The sequence below is a fragment of the Aspergillus welwitschiae genome (genome assembly GCF_003344945.1).
Source record: "Aspergillus welwitschiae strain CBS 139.54b unplaced genomic scaffold BDQ94scaffold_2, whole genome shotgun sequence".
NCBI lineage: Eukaryota > Fungi > Ascomycota > Eurotiomycetes > Eurotiales > Aspergillaceae > Aspergillus > Aspergillus welwitschiae.
The window spans coordinates 880,147-898,362 of record NW_020798696.1 but is presented as its reverse complement, the minus strand read 5'-3'; the positions used below and the strand labels follow the sequence as shown (position 1 = coordinate 898,362).

The 18,216-nt window shown below is 49.2% G+C and overlaps 6 protein-coding genes across 6 annotated transcripts; 4 read left to right on the top strand and 2 right to left on the bottom strand.

Moving 5' to 3' along the window:
• Positions 1–123: 123 nt before the first annotated feature.
• On the bottom strand, positions 124–1,997 carry gpaB (guanine nucleotide-binding protein subunit alpha gpaB). The gene is made up of 6 exons (XM_026775835.1): positions 1,748–1,997; positions 1,311–1,656; positions 1,122–1,250; positions 924–1,053; positions 626–864; positions 124–571 (listed from the first exon to the last, which is right to left on the bottom strand). Exons 1-6 carry the CDS (start codon positions 1,872–1,874, stop codon positions 472–474), a joined length of 1,071 nt encoding a protein of 356 aa, XP_026631634.1. The 5' UTR covers positions 1,875–1,997; the 3' UTR covers positions 124–471.
• A 1,504-nt stretch (positions 1,998–3,501) lies between these two features.
• On the top strand, positions 3,502–3,985 carry BDQ94DRAFT_134276 (uncharacterized protein; the record flags this gene model as incomplete). The annotated part of the gene is made up of 1 exon (XM_026764437.1): positions 3,502–3,985. A coding segment is annotated over exon 1 (247 nt), but the record flags the coding sequence as incomplete, so codon positions are not given.
• Positions 3,986–6,540: 2,555 nt separating this feature from the next.
• sakA (mitogen-activated protein kinase HOG1) lies at positions 6,541–9,255 on the top strand. Its single transcript, XM_026764436.1, has 9 exons — positions 6,541–7,064; positions 7,134–7,181; positions 7,285–7,414; positions 7,483–7,526; positions 7,591–7,690; positions 7,767–8,123; positions 8,196–8,274; positions 8,336–8,519; positions 8,573–9,255. Exons 1-9 carry the CDS (start codon positions 7,009–7,011, stop codon positions 8,673–8,675), a joined length of 1,101 nt encoding a protein of 366 aa, XP_026631632.1. The 5' UTR covers positions 6,541–7,008; the 3' UTR covers positions 8,676–9,255.
• Positions 9,256–9,595: 340 nt separating this feature from the next.
• Positions 9,596–13,287, top strand: BDQ94DRAFT_45909 (putative Avl9 protein). The gene is made up of 10 exons (XM_026775833.1): positions 9,596–9,748; positions 10,033–10,137; positions 10,231–10,473; positions 10,585–10,612; positions 10,663–10,726; positions 10,783–10,862; positions 10,914–11,085; positions 11,145–11,185; positions 11,235–11,372; positions 11,428–13,287. The coding sequence occupies exons 1-10, from the start codon at positions 9,687–9,689 to the stop codon at positions 12,859–12,861; spliced, it is 2,367 nt and encodes a 788-aa protein (XP_026631631.1). The 5' UTR covers positions 9,596–9,686; the 3' UTR covers positions 12,862–13,287.
• A 46-nt stretch (positions 13,288–13,333) lies between these two features.
• On the bottom strand, positions 13,334–17,014 carry culA (cullin culA). Its single transcript, XM_026764435.1, has 7 exons — positions 16,991–17,014; positions 16,546–16,936; positions 16,284–16,376; positions 16,131–16,200; positions 16,027–16,043; positions 13,934–15,962; positions 13,334–13,870 (listed from the first exon to the last, which is right to left on the bottom strand). Exons 3-7 carry the CDS (start codon positions 16,331–16,333, stop codon positions 13,682–13,684), a joined length of 2,355 nt encoding a protein of 784 aa, XP_026631630.1. The 5' UTR covers positions 16,334–16,376; positions 16,546–16,936; positions 16,991–17,014; the 3' UTR covers positions 13,334–13,681.
• A 593-nt stretch (positions 17,015–17,607) lies between these two features.
• BDQ94DRAFT_165726 (cupin domain-containing protein) lies at positions 17,608–18,150 on the top strand (the record flags this gene model as incomplete). The annotated part of the gene is made up of 1 exon (XM_026770383.1): positions 17,608–18,150. The coding sequence occupies one exon, from the start codon at positions 17,608–17,610 to the stop codon at positions 18,148–18,150; it is 543 nt and encodes a 180-aa protein (XP_026631629.1).
• Between the last annotated feature and the right edge of the window lie 66 nt (positions 18,151–18,216).

The following is an 18,216-nucleotide window of genomic DNA, read 5'->3' as shown; positions in this document are numbered from 1 at the left end:
GGACGTGGACTGTTATGGCCGATGCAGATAGAAAAGCCCCAAGAAACATATCATCCTGAAATGATCACAAATGAAAAAGAAAAAGAAAATTGACACCATGCCACAAATTCCAATGACCATGAACCAACCCAGCGCCAGGCACATTGAACTGTGAGGTCAACTTAGCACCGTAACGCCGATGCCTACCGACTGAACACAATGTGGTGAAACAAATGAACAAAGAAAATCGAAAGATAACGAACGCCAAAGCTGCGAATAGGGTGCAAATCGGAAGGGTCGAGGTTTCAGAGAGAAATGAGGTTCGTCAGTAAGACCGGGGCCGGAAATTTGGACTAGTGAGAGGGCAGATAGGTCGGCCTCTACACAACATAGGCAATCGCCAAAGTGGAGAATCTCGGTAATGAGCGGACATTGTCATCGAGATGGAAGCCGCCTAAACCGGGTCTGGTTGCTCATCGAACGATGGCTATTTCACAGAATACCCGAATCCTTGAGGGCATTTTGCAGTATTGTTTCCTTTACAGCGGCAAATACTAGACGGATATTCGTCGTGTCGGTGGCCTGAGTCAGACTTGGTGGAGAATTAGTGATCTATACAACACGAACAAGATTGATCAATACTTACTGAGGGTAGAGATTCAGATGCGCTCTGTTGACTTGATTGAATCTCCAAAGAAGGTACTTGGCCGCCCGATTTACGTCATTACCGCCTGAATAGTCCGGAAAGTAATGGTTCAATGGAGACCGAGGAAGCTTTTGTTTGAAAAGATCGACCTTATTCAGGAATAGAATTATGCTCGTTCGCATAAACCATCGAGAATTAACCACAGAATCGAACAGGACTAAGCTTTCCATCATGCGATTCTGAAACCGAGATCAGCAGGGCGCATAGGCAAGGCGATTTGGAGTGCTCAGAGACATACCTGGTTGCTCTCCTCCAGTAATACTTGGTCATACTCACTCAGCGCCACGCAGAAGATGATGGATGTTACGTTTTCAAAGCAATGGATCCACTTCTTCCGCTCGCTCCGCTGGCCGCCAACATCAAACATACTATGTGACAAGTCAGAAAGTGGTCGGTGAAACAGGGGTCGACCCTTCAAAGAGAGGACAGATCATACTGTATGCTAAGTTGGCCCATTGTGAATCGCGTCTCATATATACCTGTCGTTTTTGTTCGCGCGCGGAGTACATCATTCACGTTAGGTATGTAATCCGGGGAAGCTATCCGCTTAGCTTCCTGAAAGAAACTAGAAGGACTCGGTCAGCGGCTGCGCTTGTGGAAGGACTCGATTGACGCAAGCACTTACTATGGCGCAGAATCCATCAGATAGAATTCGTTCTGATGCTCCAGCACATTGGAAGTACAAGGGTCGTTCCAGAGATACGTTATCGCATCGCCGACCTTGGAATCCAGGGGTATATTGGGATCAGGGTCAATGTTGTAATCGGAAAGGAATTGGATGTAGTCGCGGACTTTTTGACTCGAGGGTTCTAGTGAGAACTGATGATAAGCTGCTATGAGAGATTTGGTACAATCGAGGAGGTTCTTGTAAACCGTCAGGCGATATAAAGCCAGCTCTTCGACTGTGTAGCCATTTTGGTGGATGATTTTCATTTGCTTCACGATGGTCGACTTGCCGCTCTCTCCAGAACCTACGATCAAAACAAGAGATCACAGTTAGCGAGAGTTGACCTTGAAAGCCCATCGACTCCTGTATAGCCGGATGAGCGGATTGCAACCAACCAAGTAATAGGATCTTGCACTCTCGCCGTAGTCGCCTAGAGTCCTCTTCTAGTTTTCGGTCGATTGCTTGGCTCCTCCGCTTCGACTCCGCATCTCCTGTCGCCTCCGTACTCACACACGAACCCATGTTCTCGGTATGATTCCCAGACAGCGGAAAGCTAACCCATTAGCTGCCTGCGGAAGGATACGGCATCAACCTGTCAGGACGCTGAGACCCGACGCCGACGGGAGAAGCGAATTCCCAGACTAGTGGCAGCTCCAACGACCAAAACAGACAGATGTGATTGCGGACGGAGGTTTATGAGCGGCGCAATGGGGGGAGAGGATATCGCTGCTGCGGTCGGGTTGGGAGAGCAAAAGAGAGACAGTCGTATATGCGATCGACAATGGGGTTCGATCAGGGATCGAGGCTTGCGCGCGTAGTGGCCGGAGGCAGAGCCACAACAGACGGCTCGAGGTCGAAACGGGGAAGGCCGGAGCGACGACAACTGCAAGCTCCCGGGGGACGGAGGTGTTGGCTCGTGACGCAGGAGGTGGAAAGAAAGCAGGGGAGACAGCGAAGCAACGAAAAGACGCCGAGCCCAAGCGCGGAGTAGGATGGTTTAGCTGGAGGTTTGATCGAGTGGTGAGGGGTGTCAAGAGGTCTAACTGCGGAGCAGGAAAGCGAGCGAGAATGACGACCTGACGCTAAAAAGGGTAGTTAAAGTCGATCGGGGGGGGGATGATGTGGGAGAGTGGATGAGAGCGCGGATCTCGAGTGAGATAATGTAAGCAATGGGGATCAGTCGTCGGTCGGGTCGATCAATCAGGCGGGTAGTTAAGGGAGGAAGGAGATGAGATGGGATGGGATGGGATGGGATGGGGGGGCAGAATGCGCGGGCGTGAATATGAAAGGGAATTAGGTATTATTACTGGTCATTATAAAGGAGAATAAGTTCGTGTGCGTTAAATGGTAGAAAAAGGGAAAATGAGGGGGTGGAGGGAGGAAGAGGAGGAGGTGAATGGTAGGATGTGATTGATTGATGGATGGTTAATTCGTAGTGGTTGGTAGAGAGAGGATGGGATGGGGATGGGATGGGATGGATGGGCCAGTTGTGGATGTTTCCCAATCGTCATCTAGACAGGTGGAAGTGGAGATGGCAGAAAGACGGAGGAGGATTACATACTCGCTCGATCGGTAGGGGCGCGGGTGGGTATTTGGGAAAAACGTGGACCGGGCGACCCAAGCTTACCGCAAGTGAAAGGCATAAAGGGAGAGCAAGTGAGAGCGAGACAGAAGCCTGGAAAGAGAGAGAGAGAGAAAGAGACAGAGAAAAAAAAAAAAAGAGGAGAAAGACACTGGCGCTAAATGGGGGTTTGAATGGATGAATGGATCTGATCGATCTGGGGGTTGTAAGTATAATAGTCACTCGAAATAATAATAATAATAAATAACAATAATAATAATACCCTCTACTATTCCGATCTTTTATGTCAATGGCCGGGTTCACTTGATGGCCAAAGTTCTCTCTCCAAAGGATGTCTGAAATACTCCTACTTCTTTGAGACCCCCTCTAATTTGCCCCTAAAAAAATAATAACCCACGCTTTGCCTACTACTACAGTACGTACTATTCTTGTGGTCAAATTTGTGGGCAGGCCGGGGGAGGCAAAAAAAGGGACTAACTTACTAGTAGCTCAAAACGCCAGTGGCAGCGGTTACAACAAGTCAGCCCAGACAGGGCACACTTCAATTTGCCTAGCTAGGCTTTCTCTGTCGCTCGTAATATTTTAGCGTGTGTCTTTTATTCTTCCCTTCCTCCAACCAACTCTACTCTACTACTGTGTGCGTCCATAAACCCCAAGTGAAGGGTTTGACTCTCCCTCTTGATGGTATTGTGTCACATCTGGTCTAGAGCCGATTCGGTGGTACCCCGTGCTCCTGATGATCCAAACAAACATTTTTCGCATATTTTCTTGACGCAGGGAGTGAGTGTCGATCCCCTTTTATACTTAGATCTTCGATATGATACATTTCTTCTTTTGTTAATTATTGTGTTTTTTCTTCTTCGTATAGATGGTGTCTTTTCTCATTCCGTTTACCCTTCAGAGCATCATCTCGTCCAGCAGCACATGAAGTGAGGCTGTGGCTAACAACAGCACCCGAGTGGAACACTGTGCTTAGAAGATCATCAGACTAACCGGGCAATTCATGAGGCTACCTGGTCACTTGTTGCTACATCCAATAGCATTAATCCCTATCAACCTACTTTGCACTTGAGCATATAGAACCCAGTATTCTCTGGCCTGTCGATATGAATTGGTTTAGCCCCCAATTTACTACAAAGTACCTACTTATCTTATGACCATGCTTTCTTCGACCGTATCGAGAGTATTAGTGTAGGGGTGCCCCTTGTAGAGCATCCCGTCCTGGATGATCGTTTTGGACGTGTCCGAAAATGAATGGCTTGATTCTAAGTTTTCTCGTTTTCTCACTATGGAGTACACTAGTATCCGTCTTGAAGTCGTCTTTCCCCCCCCCCCCCCCCGCTGCCCTCGAATCCTGCGTTAATAATAGGTACTTGGTTCGGAGAAATGTTTTGAGACAACAACCATGTGGACATGAAACACTGGCTGAAGCTACCACAGCTAAAGACACCCCTAGCCCTCTTTCTTCCCCTCACCATAGTTACATGGTCATGGCTCCCTATTCTCGTACCCATCAGAGTTTTATGCTGTAGTAACAGAAGAGGGCGGGTTAAAACCCAAACATTTCTTTACACAACAGCAAAATCCACCACGAGAGCGTCGGTATGCGGCTGAAAGAAGGCTGAGGGTGGACTCCAACATCAATGCGATCAGACTGCTTATAACCATAGCACGTCAGCAATTCGCGCTCGGATCTACTAGCATTGCCCGTCGATTACGGACATCTTCGTTTCTCGACTTTGAAGACGTGGACAGGTGACAGTAGGCTTCGACTCAAATTTTATTACGCCTGACTTGTAATGGTGTATATATATCAACAACAACAATTTGCAGCTTGTATATGCTGATTGATTTTCAGTCTCAGAAGCATACACATTGTCCAACACCGCTGGTCGCGTTCAATGGCTACGATCAAGGTTACATAGAACGCGGCTTCATGAACCTACCTGGCTTAAACGTTACCTCGTGTAGTAGTAGCATGCCAACGAATCTCCCGCTCGTCCCATTCCCAACGGAGCTAACTTATGTTGACTGCAGCATCCATACTAGTATTAACTGTTACTTAGAAAATCAGACATGCAGAAGACCATATATCTAGGAATGTAGAAGCAGCCAATAAATCGGTTTAGACACTGTCAACATTGAAATCTACGACAGGAACTCTTCATCCAATGTTTTGGCATCAGCCTTGCAGCCCCTCACATAGAACGGTCATGCTGTAGGACGTTACTTTTCTTCATGCCAACATGAAACCAGTTTATTGTAGTTCAGCAGGGATGGCCGTGTCAAAGCGGGTGTCATGTGGTATTTCCCACATTGTCGAAACGTACCGCCATTGTGCAACAACTCCTTGCAGATATGAGAGCTGGACTTTGACCGGCTGCTCTGAACTTGATGTCTTGTGTACTAAGCATTTTATGTTTGGAAGAAACAGCTTTTAAGGTCAGAGCGCAGGTGATGATGGGGTTGGACCATCTCGGGTAAATTAGGTGGTATCGGCATATAGTAATCATCCTAAGACCTCTCCCCTCCTGTCAGGCAGCATGGCCTCTGCCGAGCACTAGCTGCGTTGGCACCCCGTGCAAATTTCCTGTGCTGAAACTCCTCGATGCTAATATTGGCATAGGAGGGAAATCTGTCAAACAGTCATCATGACAGCCTGAACAGCCTTACACAAACCCGGATATAGTTTCCATACATAGCACGGATTACTGTACTAATGTTAGTATCACCTAATTGCCCATCTTCCGTTTTTTTTTGCCCCAGGTCCCCCCTTAGACAGAATTAGAAGCTTTGGCGGATACTAAGTTGAGTGTATGAGACGATCGTTGTTCGGCCGACATGTAGATATAATTATATCAGTGGACAGAATAATATGATGGGTTGTTCGTCACGAAATTGGTGGAATTGATTGGAACCGGCTGAGCCCCACCGAGGGGGTATGATGACATTGAGGAGCACAGCTTGATGCTAACTACGACTAGTAGGACTGATGGTATGGTTCGCCCCGGTTGGGCATTACGTAGTAGACGCCTTCTTGGAATCATACTCAGTAGTATTCGGATCGATCGCGATGGTAGTCCAATCCATCGATCATCAGTTAGTTAGTGACCGTTTGAATGGGCTGACTTGGGACCTTGAGGTATACTGCACAAGCTCATAAGTATCTGTTTCACACAATAGAATCTCGCCAGCCTCTGGATACCTAACATATGTTTTATACCCATAGAGCAGGAGTCAGCTTCATGGTCAGAAGTTTTACCCATTGACCGTTGCTGGCGCTTGAGCAACGATCCTGGTAGATCCCGCAGGGCATTGATAATTCTTTATATACAGAGAATCGTAAGGAGATCCATCAGAGAAGACTTCAATGTAAGAACTAGATATCAATTACATGCCGACCATAATAGTAGTGCCCCTCTGGGGAGAAATTCTCCCATCGCCTGTTAGGTAAGCGTGACGGGCCTCTTCCCTGAAATTTGGAACCCTCTTCCAACCAATCCAACCAATGGGTATGACTCAAGAGTCTAGACAGGACCGCGTCACAGTCGCAGTGGCACTAGTCGATCGGTAGTAGGCGAGAGAGAAAAGAATTAAGAATTGCAAAGCTGCTCTTAGTAGTTGTGCCCACACTCAGCCGGACCTTTCTGCGATACCCTGCTTCCGTCGCGGACGTCATCGGTCTTGTTTTGGGCGTTCCGGAGACTGACTGAGAACTCAACGGACTAGTAGGAATTACTAGAGAGAGACTCGTTTTCCCCACACACCCTGCTGGGCGCCACCTACGGTCTTTTGCTGCCTCTTTCTTTTCTCCAACACCACCAACAACCAGTCGTACCTCGTTCCTACATCCCGCATTTCATTCTTGCTCTTGTCGTTGTTCACTTTAGCCTCTCCTGCTACTGCCCTCACTTTTTTTTCTTCAACTCTACTACCTCTCTCACCTCACTCCCCTCGGTCACTTGTCTCTTTTTTCGGCTTCCACACTTAATCTCCAGATCTCCTGAGAAAGAGCTTCCGAGGCTCCCACTTCCCCCCTCTTTGAGTGCGGTGTACCGTCATCCTTGCTCCAAAATGGCGGAATTCGTGCGTGCCCAGATCTTCGGCACAACCTTCGAAATTACAAGCAGGTGCGACTCTTTTTGACGATTTAAAGAAGATCAGTATGATCTATCGACCATTTACTCATTCTCTCGCAGGTACACAGACCTGCAGCCTGTGGGAATGGGCGCTTTTGGTCTTGTCTGGTAAGTTCGACAACCCCTCTTCTGGATTTCGCCCGCCACGCGGATGGCTTCTGTGGCCCGCCCGAACAGCACATGGACTGACGCCTGTCATGGTATAATTCAGCTCTGCGAGGGATCAATTGACAGGACAGCCAGTCGCCGTCAAGAAGATTATGAAGCCGTTTAGCACACCAGTTCTGTCCAAGAGAACGTACCGCGAGTTGAAACTGTTGAAGCATCTACGACACGAAAATGTCAGCCAAAATCCCCCCACCAAAAGGCGGTCCGCCATCCGCCGTACCGCGATGCTGACTATGAGCAGATAATCAGTCTCAGTGATATCTTCATTTCTCCGCTCGAAGATATGTAAGAAACTTTGCCTGCTTCGAGCTGTCACTGAGTTGCCTTATTTTTCTGACGATCGCCGCAGCTATTTCGTCACGGAACTCCTGGGAACCGACCTCCATAGACTCCTCACTTCCCGACCTCTGGAAAAGCAGTTCATTCAGTATTTCCTCTACCAGATTTTGGTACGCCATTCTGTCATTTATTTCCGCGTTTTGTCTATCGTGGATCTTTCGCCTGGCGTACGCTGACCATTCGCAGCGAGGACTTAAATATGTCCACTCGGCCGGTGTCGTTCATCGCGATCTTAAGCCGAGCAACATCCTCATCAACGAGAACTGTGATTTGAAAATCTGCGACTTTGGCCTTGCCCGTATTCAAGACCCCCAAATGACAGGCTATGTCTCGACCCGGTATTATCGCGCTCCCGAGATCATGCTCACATGGCAAAAATACGATGTGGAAGTCGATATCTGGAGTGCAGCCTGCATCTTTGCGGAGATGCTGGAGGGAAAGCCACTGTTTCCAGGAAAGGATCATGTCAACCAATTCTCGATTATTACAGAGCTTTTGGGCACCCCGCCGGACGACGTTATTCAGACCATCTGCAGTGAGAACGTGAGCATCCACTCTCCGCTACTGTGAATCCTGCTCTTTCGATGAGATATCGCTAATATTTTACCGTGTTAGACTTTGCGATTTGTTAAGTCGCTGCCGAAACGCGAACGGCAACCTTTGGCTAGCAAGTTCAAGAATGCCGACCCCGACGGTATGTATATTGCCAATAGTCAAATTAGTCGACGCTGGGCCAATCTCTAACATCATCATAGCTGTTGATCTTCTCGAGAGAATGCTAGTTTTCGACCCCAAGAAGCGGATCCGTGCCGGCGAAGCGCTTGCACATGAGTATCTCGCCCCCTACCACGACCCCACCGACGAACCCGTGGCGGAAGAGAAGTTCGATTGGTCCTTTAATGACGCCGACCTGCCGGTGGATACTTGGAAGATCATGATGTGGGTTTTTGCGAGTTAGAGCTGTTAGAGTGTTGAATGCTAACCTAGTGTAGGTACTCGGAGATCCTTGACTTCCACAACATTGATCAAGCCAACGATGCTGGCCAAGTGCTTGTTGAAGGAGCAGTCGCAGATGGACAACAGGCCTTCGCATGAGGAGGTTCCACAATATAATGCCATGGACAAGGCGCAGGCAGCGATGCGATATGATAATGACGTCGTCAATTCCTTCGATTTCTCTTGGTATGTAGACTGGAAGCGGGGACTGTGATATGGTGTTTTTTGCCCGAAACGGGTCTTTCTTGTGACTCCTTTCCCAAATTTTCTTTTTACTCTTTCGCCAATCTTACTTCCAGGCGTTCACACACGATCCGCGCTTTGGAAAATTTTCACCCGCGCTGAGAGTCGGACGAAATGGAGATTGGACCCGTCTGTAACACGACTGAATTATTTTTGTTACCCATTCTTGATGCTATATATACACTTCTTCTTGGTCCACGATTGATGAGCATGCGTGTTATAAATCTCTTTTTGATTAAATTGAGTGTATTGGGGTGTGATGTGTCTGTTCCTCTCTCTTTACTGTGAGAGATTGTGTGTGTGTGTCCCTTGAGGAAACTTGTTGGATTTTCGTATGTGCGCCATAGAATCGAATACGAAAAACATATTAATGTTCTGACGGTTGATTGTTGAGGTCTTTCTGGTTCCTTTGTGGGCCTAAAGAGGAAGAAGAGGGCTTCAATTCCTTATCCTATATAGAAGCCATCAGCACCTTAAATAGCCAACCTTAATCCCGAGAGAGCCTTTCCAGCGGGGCGTATGGGGCCCTCCTTTTCCAAGGAGTCGGTCTCTTCCCCCCAACTTCCCCTCACCGCCCGACCGGGGGAACCAATCTGCAGCGGATCTGGATCAATCTGCCAACAGCTGGCTTCCCCCCTGGTCGGGGTCCAGTTTAATTCCAAGACTACCGACTGACTCGGACTAGTGATCGCTTCCTCCAGTCTTGCATTAATTGTTTGTCGTCCCTCTCGTCCCACGTGAGGCCTCGTCCGTTTTATTGGGTTCTCTTCTAGACAGGAGGGGCTTCCTCCTATTTTTTTAAAAGGTGGAAATTGGCTTGGAACGTGTCACTTCCCAGTCCCCGTTTTCTATGACCGTCCCCACGCCATGTCTTGCATCCGCAGTGGTCAGGATCCCATTGTCATGGTCATAGACTTTCACCATGCAAGGTGAGTGACTCGTCGTCGGCTGAAGCAAGCCCAGGAGGGGCAGGAAACATGTTCCAGAAGGGAGGCTACGGAGTGGCTTGGACCCAAACCACTATCAACATTCCTCGATTGCACGCCCATTACTACTAGTAGTGCTCGTCCCCCCGCTATAGCGGTTACTGGGTCGGCGTCAAGCACCAGCACCTGTACCTCATCTCTGTTCCCTGTGTTTCACTCTATTTTTCTCATATGATCCACCGCGGCACGAGCTAATTTGCTAACCATACATTCATTTACTCTGCCAGGGGTCCCGAAATAGAGTTATGCGTTGGAGACGATGGAAGCGATCCTGCAGCGGAGAATGACTGGTCATTGTTACCATTTATGGCCTTATCTGATGGAGCGCATATGTACGACCCGAATTGTCTTATCCCTCCCTCGTGAATCCATACGACTACCGAGGAATCGCTCTGAGCTGCGTTGACACACGCTGTGCCTTCTAGGTCCACCGAAGAGTTCTCGTACTTCACCGTGCGGCGGAAGGAGGCTCCTACCGAACCGGCGACTTCGCTCTTTGGCATCTCCTGTTCTAGACAGATCGATTCGAACCTTCTCCTATATAGGCCCCCGGATGTTACGAGATCGACGGTTCAAAAAGCGGTGGTTGTGGTGACGGATAACCCTCGAAGCCTGGGACAACTGAGGGAGAAACTGTCTGTTGTGACTTCGGCTTGGTTTGCGCAGCGGTATGTCTATCAACCGACGCCAATTCTTGGGGCCATTTGCTCTCCCTTGCTATTGGACAATAGTCCACCGGATAATATCCTGGGGTGGCTTAGCTGACACAGCATTAACAGTGATTTTTCGGATATCGATATTCTAAAGGTGCGTTCCTAAATAGAAGTCTGCCTCGACCGTTACTCACACCCTGGTAGAAATTCAGAGAAGGTCTCGTGATCAGTCTGAGGAAGGATGAGGGGTCAAAAGACCAAAATCTAGGTATGACTGACCTGCAATCTGGTTGCGCGTTCCTATGATTGACGTTTTGTATCAAGGTCTTTCCCTGCGGGAGATGATTCATGAATTCAAATATCAAACTTTGGTTCTTTTCAAGGCTCTGCTTCTACAGCCGAAGGTAAGCGCGTGCCCGACACAGTGGCCTACATCACACACTAATGTTACGCAGATGCTCTTCTTCGGCTCCCGATGCGAGCGGCTGTGCATGATTCAGTTCTCTCTCGTTTCTCTAATTCCTGGGCTCTTGAATAAGCTACAGGACTGTGCCGATCCAGCGTTTGACACCTATGCACAGACTGTTGAACAGCCAACGTCCCTCAAGACGAGCGATAGGAATTCATGTAGGTCATCTGATTTCTTCATCTTCTTCTCCACCACTTTTATACTAATAGTGTTACAGTATTGGCATATATGGGCCTACCTCTGCAGATTTTCGGCAAGGTTTGTTAAACACCACTTGTAGAGCTTAGGCGCTTCTAACATTATCTAGGGGAGCATGTTCGGGCCCTACACGCCATTGCAGCAGCTGGATCTGCTAGCGGATTATGGAACAAAGTCGTATGTCGTCGGCTCGACAAATTCATTACTGTTACAGCAAAAAGATCGCTATAGCGACATACTAGTTAATGTGAGAATAATTTCGACGCTTCTACAATTTCTCTGCTAATATCTTGTCTCCTTAGCTTGACGAAGATACCATTAATATCTCATCCCCCACCCTCCGGAATGCCTTGGCACTTTCTGTCGCAGACCGGCGCTGGATCGACCTTCTCACCCAAATCATCAACGACACATGGGATGAGGCCCATCCAGAGCAGCCTAAGACCCACGGATACATGGGGTCGGAGGAATTCATCAGACTGCAATTCGAAGAATACCTTTTGGCGCTCCTCGCTTGCATGCAGTATCACGAAGAGCTCAACTCCTTGAATGCCGACGAGTTAGGTCGGAGGAGCCGTGCTCATCTAGAAGCATTCAATATCGAGGGAGACCCGGCTTTGGAATTTAATTCCGAATTCTTGGCACAGTGGAGGAATACGCCGAATTATTCGCTGTTCAAGCGTCTGACCTCTGATGCGCTTCTTTTTTCGATCGTTGAGCCTCGCCATCCATGCGCAGGAGGGCTCACCATTGATGACGTCCAACGACGTTTGTCTCAACAAGTCGCGGAGCTTCACTTAGACGAAAGGGTTCGCGAAAGCCGCGAGGCTCTGAGCAGGCACATTTCCACAGGACAGAAGAAAGTGAGCGCGGCATTCAACAGCTTCTGGGCGGACATTGAATCCATGAGGGAGGCCCAACGCAAAAAGAATGAAGAAAAAGCCTCCCAGTCGCAACGTTCATCCTTGGATAAAGGCTCGCGAAATTCTCCTCCATTTTCACCTTCCGATACCGCATCGGTACACTCCACCAGCGGTGCTTCCTGGTTCTCTGCGCGTAAAGCTCCTGCTGTCGACCTTACCCAAGCACAGGCATCCGTCAGTGCAGCAAGCCAGAAGGCAGGTGCTTATCTCAGCTCCTGGGGTTCTTGGGCCAGTGAGAAGCGGAAGGAATGGCAAGAGAAGAAGAACACGCCGGCATCACCAACTTCCGTCAATTCGCCATCTGCTCCGGCTCTAAATAGCATCACAGAAGCCAGCGAGGCGGACAGAGGAAGGCGGCGGTCCATGCAGTCTCGTCGCAGTGAAGACTCCACTATCTCTCGCAGTGGAAGCAGAAGAAAGCGGTGGAGCAATATCCTCCTGCGGCGGGAGAGCGGGGAGTTCAGCTCCGCCTACCGAAAGGACGACGAGAGCAGCAACAATGGCGAACAAGACACGTATTCGAGATCACCCTTGTCTCGCACAGCTTCGTCGGTGCACGATGACGAGGTCCCGGCGATAGAATCAACCCAACTGCCTATTGAGCCCACAACTCACTCCGCACCAGAAATTAACGAGTCAACACCCACCACTGCAGCGGAAGGTACGAACAAGTCGCCATCTTCCGATGAACCCGAAACCTCTAAATCAAAGTCACCGGAAGACCAAGCGGAGGCTCCTACTACACTTTTGCAACCATCTCCTGACATTAAGGAAGTGTCTCCGGAACAAATCGAGCCACATGCCGAGAAATAAGACATTCAATTCGTCGATGTGCTCCCGTGCTTGTGTCTACTCGATTTTGATAACACGGGAGCAAACCTCCACCTCCCTCTCTCTCTCCCCCTTGTTCTAATCCTGTATGTACGCCTTCCGCTTTATGTCACGACAGGCTTCTTTCTCTTGGGAACCCACCCTCTCACCCGCTCTTGTCTATTATCATCGAGAGCTCCTGATACCCGAAGAGGACACAAATAATGCCTGTATATATGACATGCCATCTATCACACTGTCGTGTATGCTCTCTCCCCATCATGTGAACTGATACATAGTAATAGCATAGGAGCTAGATAACGCTCATAGTGTTTTGATACCAAATCATACATAATATCATTGTCGCATTACACACTCAGAGGTTACTCCTTGGTAGTACGGTCTATATAATGAATGGCAGTCTTTAACATACTATGAAATCTAATGTATAGAATCTACTGATCACTACGCAATTGCTGCCCAGCTCGGTTTCGATTGCAATCTAGATGATTTTAGACTTGGAAAAGAAAAGTGGGAAGTGGGATCCAGTCTAATTGTATGTCTGGGTTATCATTTGTCGTAGCAGCGCTGTGAAAGAAAAGAAAAACACGACGTTTCCCATCCGCCGCTCCTTGATGTGCCATTGGGACAATATGAGTCAAGATGAAAGAAGACTAGTATAAGAATAAGGAAGCTACCGCGCTAACAGGACATTTGAGATGATGGTTGATGTGGTGTGATGTTGATCCATGATGAGGAGGGAACCGCCAGAGAAAGAGAAGGATGGGGGGGAGGAAATGGAGAAACTGGGTTGTATGGGGGATCATGCGATGTAGGCGATCTCATCACCGTCCAGCCGCTCTATGTAATCCTTCTCCATAAGTGCTTCGATGTTCTTCTTGATGTCGGGAACCTTGGGAGGGAAACGTGACTTGACTTGTTGGATCACTTCTTGGACAAGCTGCACGTGCTTCATCTTCTTGCGAGATTTCATGATACGGACAATGGCGGACTAATACCCACATATTAGCGACATTGGAGGTTCTTTAATGGGACGAGGTTGCCGGGGACATACCTGAAGCAGCAGCTTCCGATCCTCCTCAATCGTCTTGTGCGTATCATCGGACTCTACCTTCTGCTCAGACTTGATCTGGATGTTAAGGTTGACTTTGATCTTCTTGTTCTTGAAGTTGTAGTTCAGTGAGAAGGATGTACCAGGTTCTGGCTTCGATCCCTCAGGGTTTATAGTGAGCACCTTGGCTTTCAGGAAGATGCTGAGGTTCGGGTCAAGGATCTCGGGAGCAAGGGATGTGGCCTTCTGAATGTCCTCGTAGGACAGAGTGTCATGCTCGTTGAACAGCAAGAGAATACCCATCTGGAAGGTTGACACCTGGAACGTGTATGGAACCTTGGTGTTCTTGATATAGTTGGTTTTGATTTCACCTTTGCATAGCTGCCAGAGCCATGTCAACTTACGGCCGTTGTGCTTGTCAAAGTAGAAACTCTGGAACCGCTCAGCAGTCTTGACGATTTCCGGTGGCGCGAGGAAGTCAGTCGAAGGCGCACTAAGGGGCCAGAACCCAGTTCCCAGGATCTGGAAGTGTGAATCTACCAGTTTCCTCCGATCGTCATCGTCGAGGATCTTCTCCTGCCAGTCTCTGTAGCTGGCGTTGAGATCCTTTGAGATCTGGATATCTTGGAACATACGCTGCAGCTTGTTGGTGTATTCGAATCCACACGCCTCCTTAAGCTTGCTAATCATACTGGTCTCCGCATCGTCAGAGACCGAGCTGACGTGAACGAGACGTTTAGCCAGCATCTTGGAGTAGAACTTCTGGAATACATCCTTGTCTTCAATGTACTTGAAGACGGTCATGATCTGCACCAGCATTTCTTCGAGTTCAGACTCCTCCGCTGCCTTAGAGCCCTTCTTGAGAAGTGAATCGGTGTACCGGGCCAGTAGTTCTGGGGTCTTCGTCGAACCAGATTTGCAGATCTTATTGCGGTTTACAAACTCACGGCAAGCATTATCTAGAGACCGGACGAACTCCGACTCGCCGTTGAAGGCTTCGCTTACCAGACTCTGATACCGGGTGTGCACCTGCAATAGTGCATCGACGTAAAGCTTGGGCTCAAAGGATTCGCCATCGGCGGCAACCTTTTCCACGGCAGCCAAGCCTGCTTTCCTGACGTGGGCCTCAAACTTCGTGCGGAGAGGATCCAGGCCGTCTTTGATGCGAGACAAGAGTCGGTACATCCGAGCCAGATCCTCTTGGCGTTCATTATCCAGCAAGACCTGGAACTCGTCCCGCAAGAGTTCTGAGTGAGCGGTAACAAGCACATCCAGGCATGTGTCAGTGAGGTGCTTAGAAATATCGGGGTGCAGATACAAGCCCACGCGGGCCTTTTCTTCGTCCAGACGAGCCTCCGCCTTCTTCATGTACTCAACAACACTGTTCTCTGCGACAAACTGGCGTGATTCATTCTCATAATAAACCCTGGTGGCGTCAATGAAGGGCTTCTCGAAGTAGTACCGATAGACCTCCAGGGTTGATTTGCTGGAATCGCTCTCGTCCAAGCCAAGGGAGACGAAGGAGTCAACAATGCTCTTGATCTGAGACTGCTCGATAGTTTCGCCGTTTCTCTGCTTCTCGACCAAGTTTAGCACCGCTTCCATGACCTTCTCATGGACCTTCATGAAAAAGTCATCCTTCCACTTGACCAAGTGCAAGGTATACACATCGTATACATTCTTCTTGCCTTCGTCAATTTCCCGCTTGACCCAGTGACGGTTCAAATACCGGAAAAGATGATTGATGTACTTAGCCGCCGTCGTGTAACGGAGCCACTCGCGGATGTAAAATCCTAGCAGGGCTTCTTCCGCATGGCCCTCGGATTCCTTGTATACCGCGTCAAGGTGACGAGAGAGGTACTCCCCGAGCAACTTGTACAGTTCCTCTCCTAGCAGGTGTGCTGGTGATGGCGTCAGCTGTGGGTTTCTGAGACTCAAGAATCTATATGGCTGTGACCGACCGCCATGATGCGCTTTTATGTTTTGACTACTGCCGATAGCCTTTTGTGACGTGCAAAAGTTGTGGACCGCGCTTGTTTCTGCAGGTTAGCCAATACATAAAGGCACGAGAGAGACGCCTTCGGACATGGACATACGTATACAGGGCCATGTACTAGAACGAAAATGATATATGTCAGCAAACCATCCAGCTCGACAGGACCTGGTGGGGAAGCCAGGAAAGGAGCACTGAACAGCATACAGTTTTCATGTCCACACCTTCCTCCAACTTGAGCATCACGCTGTCGATGCCCTTCTCTAGGAACGTCCATCTGCGCACGTCAGCCATGACCCCGACCGAAGCCGCTATGGGATCCCTCTGACAAGAGCGGTCGCCCAGTGGGGAAGGACTCACGTTTCATCCAGATCATCCTTGTGAGGGGTTTGAGGGATAAGAGCGGGCATTCTGCGAGCTATAGATAATCGTGTTCGAGCCTTGAGCACAGGTCTATGAAGTAAACGGGACAGCATTAGCCTGTGCGAATTATAACCGACTCCTTTTAAACAAGAGAGTCAGGGCGGATGGGAGGGTTCGTTATGGGACAAAATAACGGACAAGGAGGCGACAGCGACCAGACACAAAGACATGTGAGGTTGAAAGGGAACACGGAGCTTACCTCAACGTCCCACGGATAGAATGAGTGACCGCACGATGAGCGGTGGGCGGCTAAGTTTTAAGGCAGCGGTGATGAGTCTAAATATCAGCTTCGGGACCTCAGCCTAGCAGTTAAGGCAGAAGAGAAGCTGGCGCGCTGTGGGAGACTACCCAAAGGGACAGTTCGGGGAACGAGCCACGAGGATTGCACTGCAAATGCCCGGGACTAGAGTACTAGGTAGTGACGCGCCTTAGGGGGGGGAGAGAGGGAAGAGGGTGGGGAGGGCAGAGAAGCGAAGGCGGGAGGAGATCTGATTTGAGCAAGAGAACTGAAGCAGGCAGAGGGCGTGGCGGTTGGGCGGAAGAACTAAGATGGGGGAAGATGATGATGGCTGGTGGTTGGCGGTTAGTTACTAAGTAAGTTAGTTGGTGGAGGTTCCTCCAACAGAGGAGGGGGGTTTACTCGCTGTTTGCGGCAGGCGGTCAAGATTTCACGATCTAGATTTAGATTCCCCAGGCCGCCCTGCTGATGATCGAGACTAGTACTTGTGAGTAATTCTTTCTTTTTGGCTACTTGAAGGTTCATTCCAGGTGTCTTCAGCATCGTGTTACATTCTGGTCTCGTCCAGCTTAATATCTTTCCCCAAGATCTCCCCCAAATGCAATCACAATACCCCTTTGGGTAGGCTGGCACGGGACCCGACCCTTGGATCAACCGCTACGTAACCGCCTACCTTTTTTTTTTTACCTGACCACCCCCGAAAGATGTCCATCTGTCACACAGTCAACGTTGATCTGACTGGACACATCTTCCCGCCGTTAGAAAGACGTATCTAGGATCTCCTGGAAGCAATGACACGTTTGAATGCGAGACAATCAGCTCATTGCGTGACGAAATGCTAACTGTCATGCATTCTTCGTCCCTCGCAGGGGGCAAAGCAGTACCAATGACGTCACATATACTCATTACGGACGAACTGATCTTGAGGCCTTAGAAAACAAAACCACCATAACTCCGGTTGCTTGTGCACTAATTTAGAGAAGATAAGACAGAACATATGGTCGTGATTAGACTCGATCAACCATGTCGTTCACTCCTCCTTCAGAAATTTCCGTGACCTCTCGTCAGATCCCCAAATGCGGTGGCATCCCCAACACCTCGATCCAGTCTAAGCCACTCCTGATCTACCACAAAGCTTTTAACGCGTCCGCTAGCGATCTCGCAACGCACCTGGAGGAAATTGGCGAGGTCAGACCACAGTGGGTCTATTCCATGTACAGTCAAACGCACTTCCACAGCACCACTCACGAGGTACTGGGGGTGGTTTCCGGCCGTGCACGGCTTTGCTTCGGTGGGGAAGCGAACCCCGAACGCTTTGAGCCGACCGTCGAAAAAGGAGATCTGATTATCGTGCCCGCCGGCGTCGGACACCGGCTGCTGGAGGAGCTCGGCTCTGACCAGGGTGACCCTTTCCAGATGGTTGGCGCTTATCCGCCCCAGAAACAATGGGACATGTGCTATGGTGACTCAAGGGAGGAAGACAAGGTTTCCCGGAATATCCATGCCTTGAGTTGGTTCCACAGCGACCCCTTGTGTGGGCAGGATGGGCCGGTGCTGCACGTCTGAAAAATTCCTTGGGATGGATTTCGAACGATAATAGCGGCCGTGGATTCTTTACCATAAAGTCTCATA

Excerpts from the sequence above, each read along its gene's own strand:
- culA (XM_026764435.1), bottom strand. The coding sequence starts at position 16,333 with ATGCCCGCTCTTATCCCTCAAACCCCTCACAAGGATGATCTGGATGAA. Across the intron at positions 16,201-16,283 it reads AAGGATGATCTGGATGAAAC|ATGGACGTTCCTAGAGAAGG; the intron begins GTGAGTCCTTCC and ends TGACGTGCGCAG. Across the intron at positions 13,871-13,933 it reads ATCGGAAGCTGCTGCTTCAG|TCCGCCATTGTCCGTATCAT; the intron begins GTATGTCCCCGG and ends TGTGGGTATTAG.
- BDQ94DRAFT_45909 (XM_026775833.1), top strand. The coding sequence starts at position 9,687 with ATGTCTTGCATCCGCAGTGGTCAGGATCCCATTGTCATGGTCATAGAC. Across the intron at positions 10,138-10,230 it reads TTATCTGATGGAGCGCATAT|GTCCACCGAAGAGTTCTCGT; the intron begins GTACGACCCGAA and ends TGTGCCTTCTAG. Across the intron at positions 11,373-11,427 it reads ATAGCGACATACTAGTTAAT|CTTGACGAAGATACCATTAA; the intron begins GTGAGAATAATT and ends TTGTCTCCTTAG.
- gpaB (XM_026775835.1), bottom strand. The coding sequence starts at position 1,874 with ATGGGTTCGTGTGTGAGTACGGAGGCGACAGGAGATGCGGAGTCGAAG. Across the intron at positions 1,657-1,747 it reads GTGCAAGATCCTATTACTTG|GTTCTGGAGAGAGCGGCAAG; the intron begins GTTGGTTGCAAT and ends TTTTGATCGTAG. Across the intron at positions 1,054-1,121 it reads ATGGGCCAACTTAGCATACA|TATGTTTGATGTTGGCGGCC; the intron begins GTATGATCTGTC and ends CTTGTCACATAG.
- sakA (XM_026764436.1), top strand. The coding sequence starts at position 7,009 with ATGGCGGAATTCGTGCGTGCCCAGATCTTCGGCACAACCTTCGAAATT. Across the intron at positions 8,124-8,195 it reads AGACCATCTGCAGTGAGAAC|ACTTTGCGATTTGTTAAGTC; the intron begins GTGAGCATCCAC and ends TTACCGTGTTAG. Across the intron at positions 8,520-8,572 it reads GATACTTGGAAGATCATGAT|GTACTCGGAGATCCTTGACT; the intron begins GTGGGTTTTTGC and ends AACCTAGTGTAG.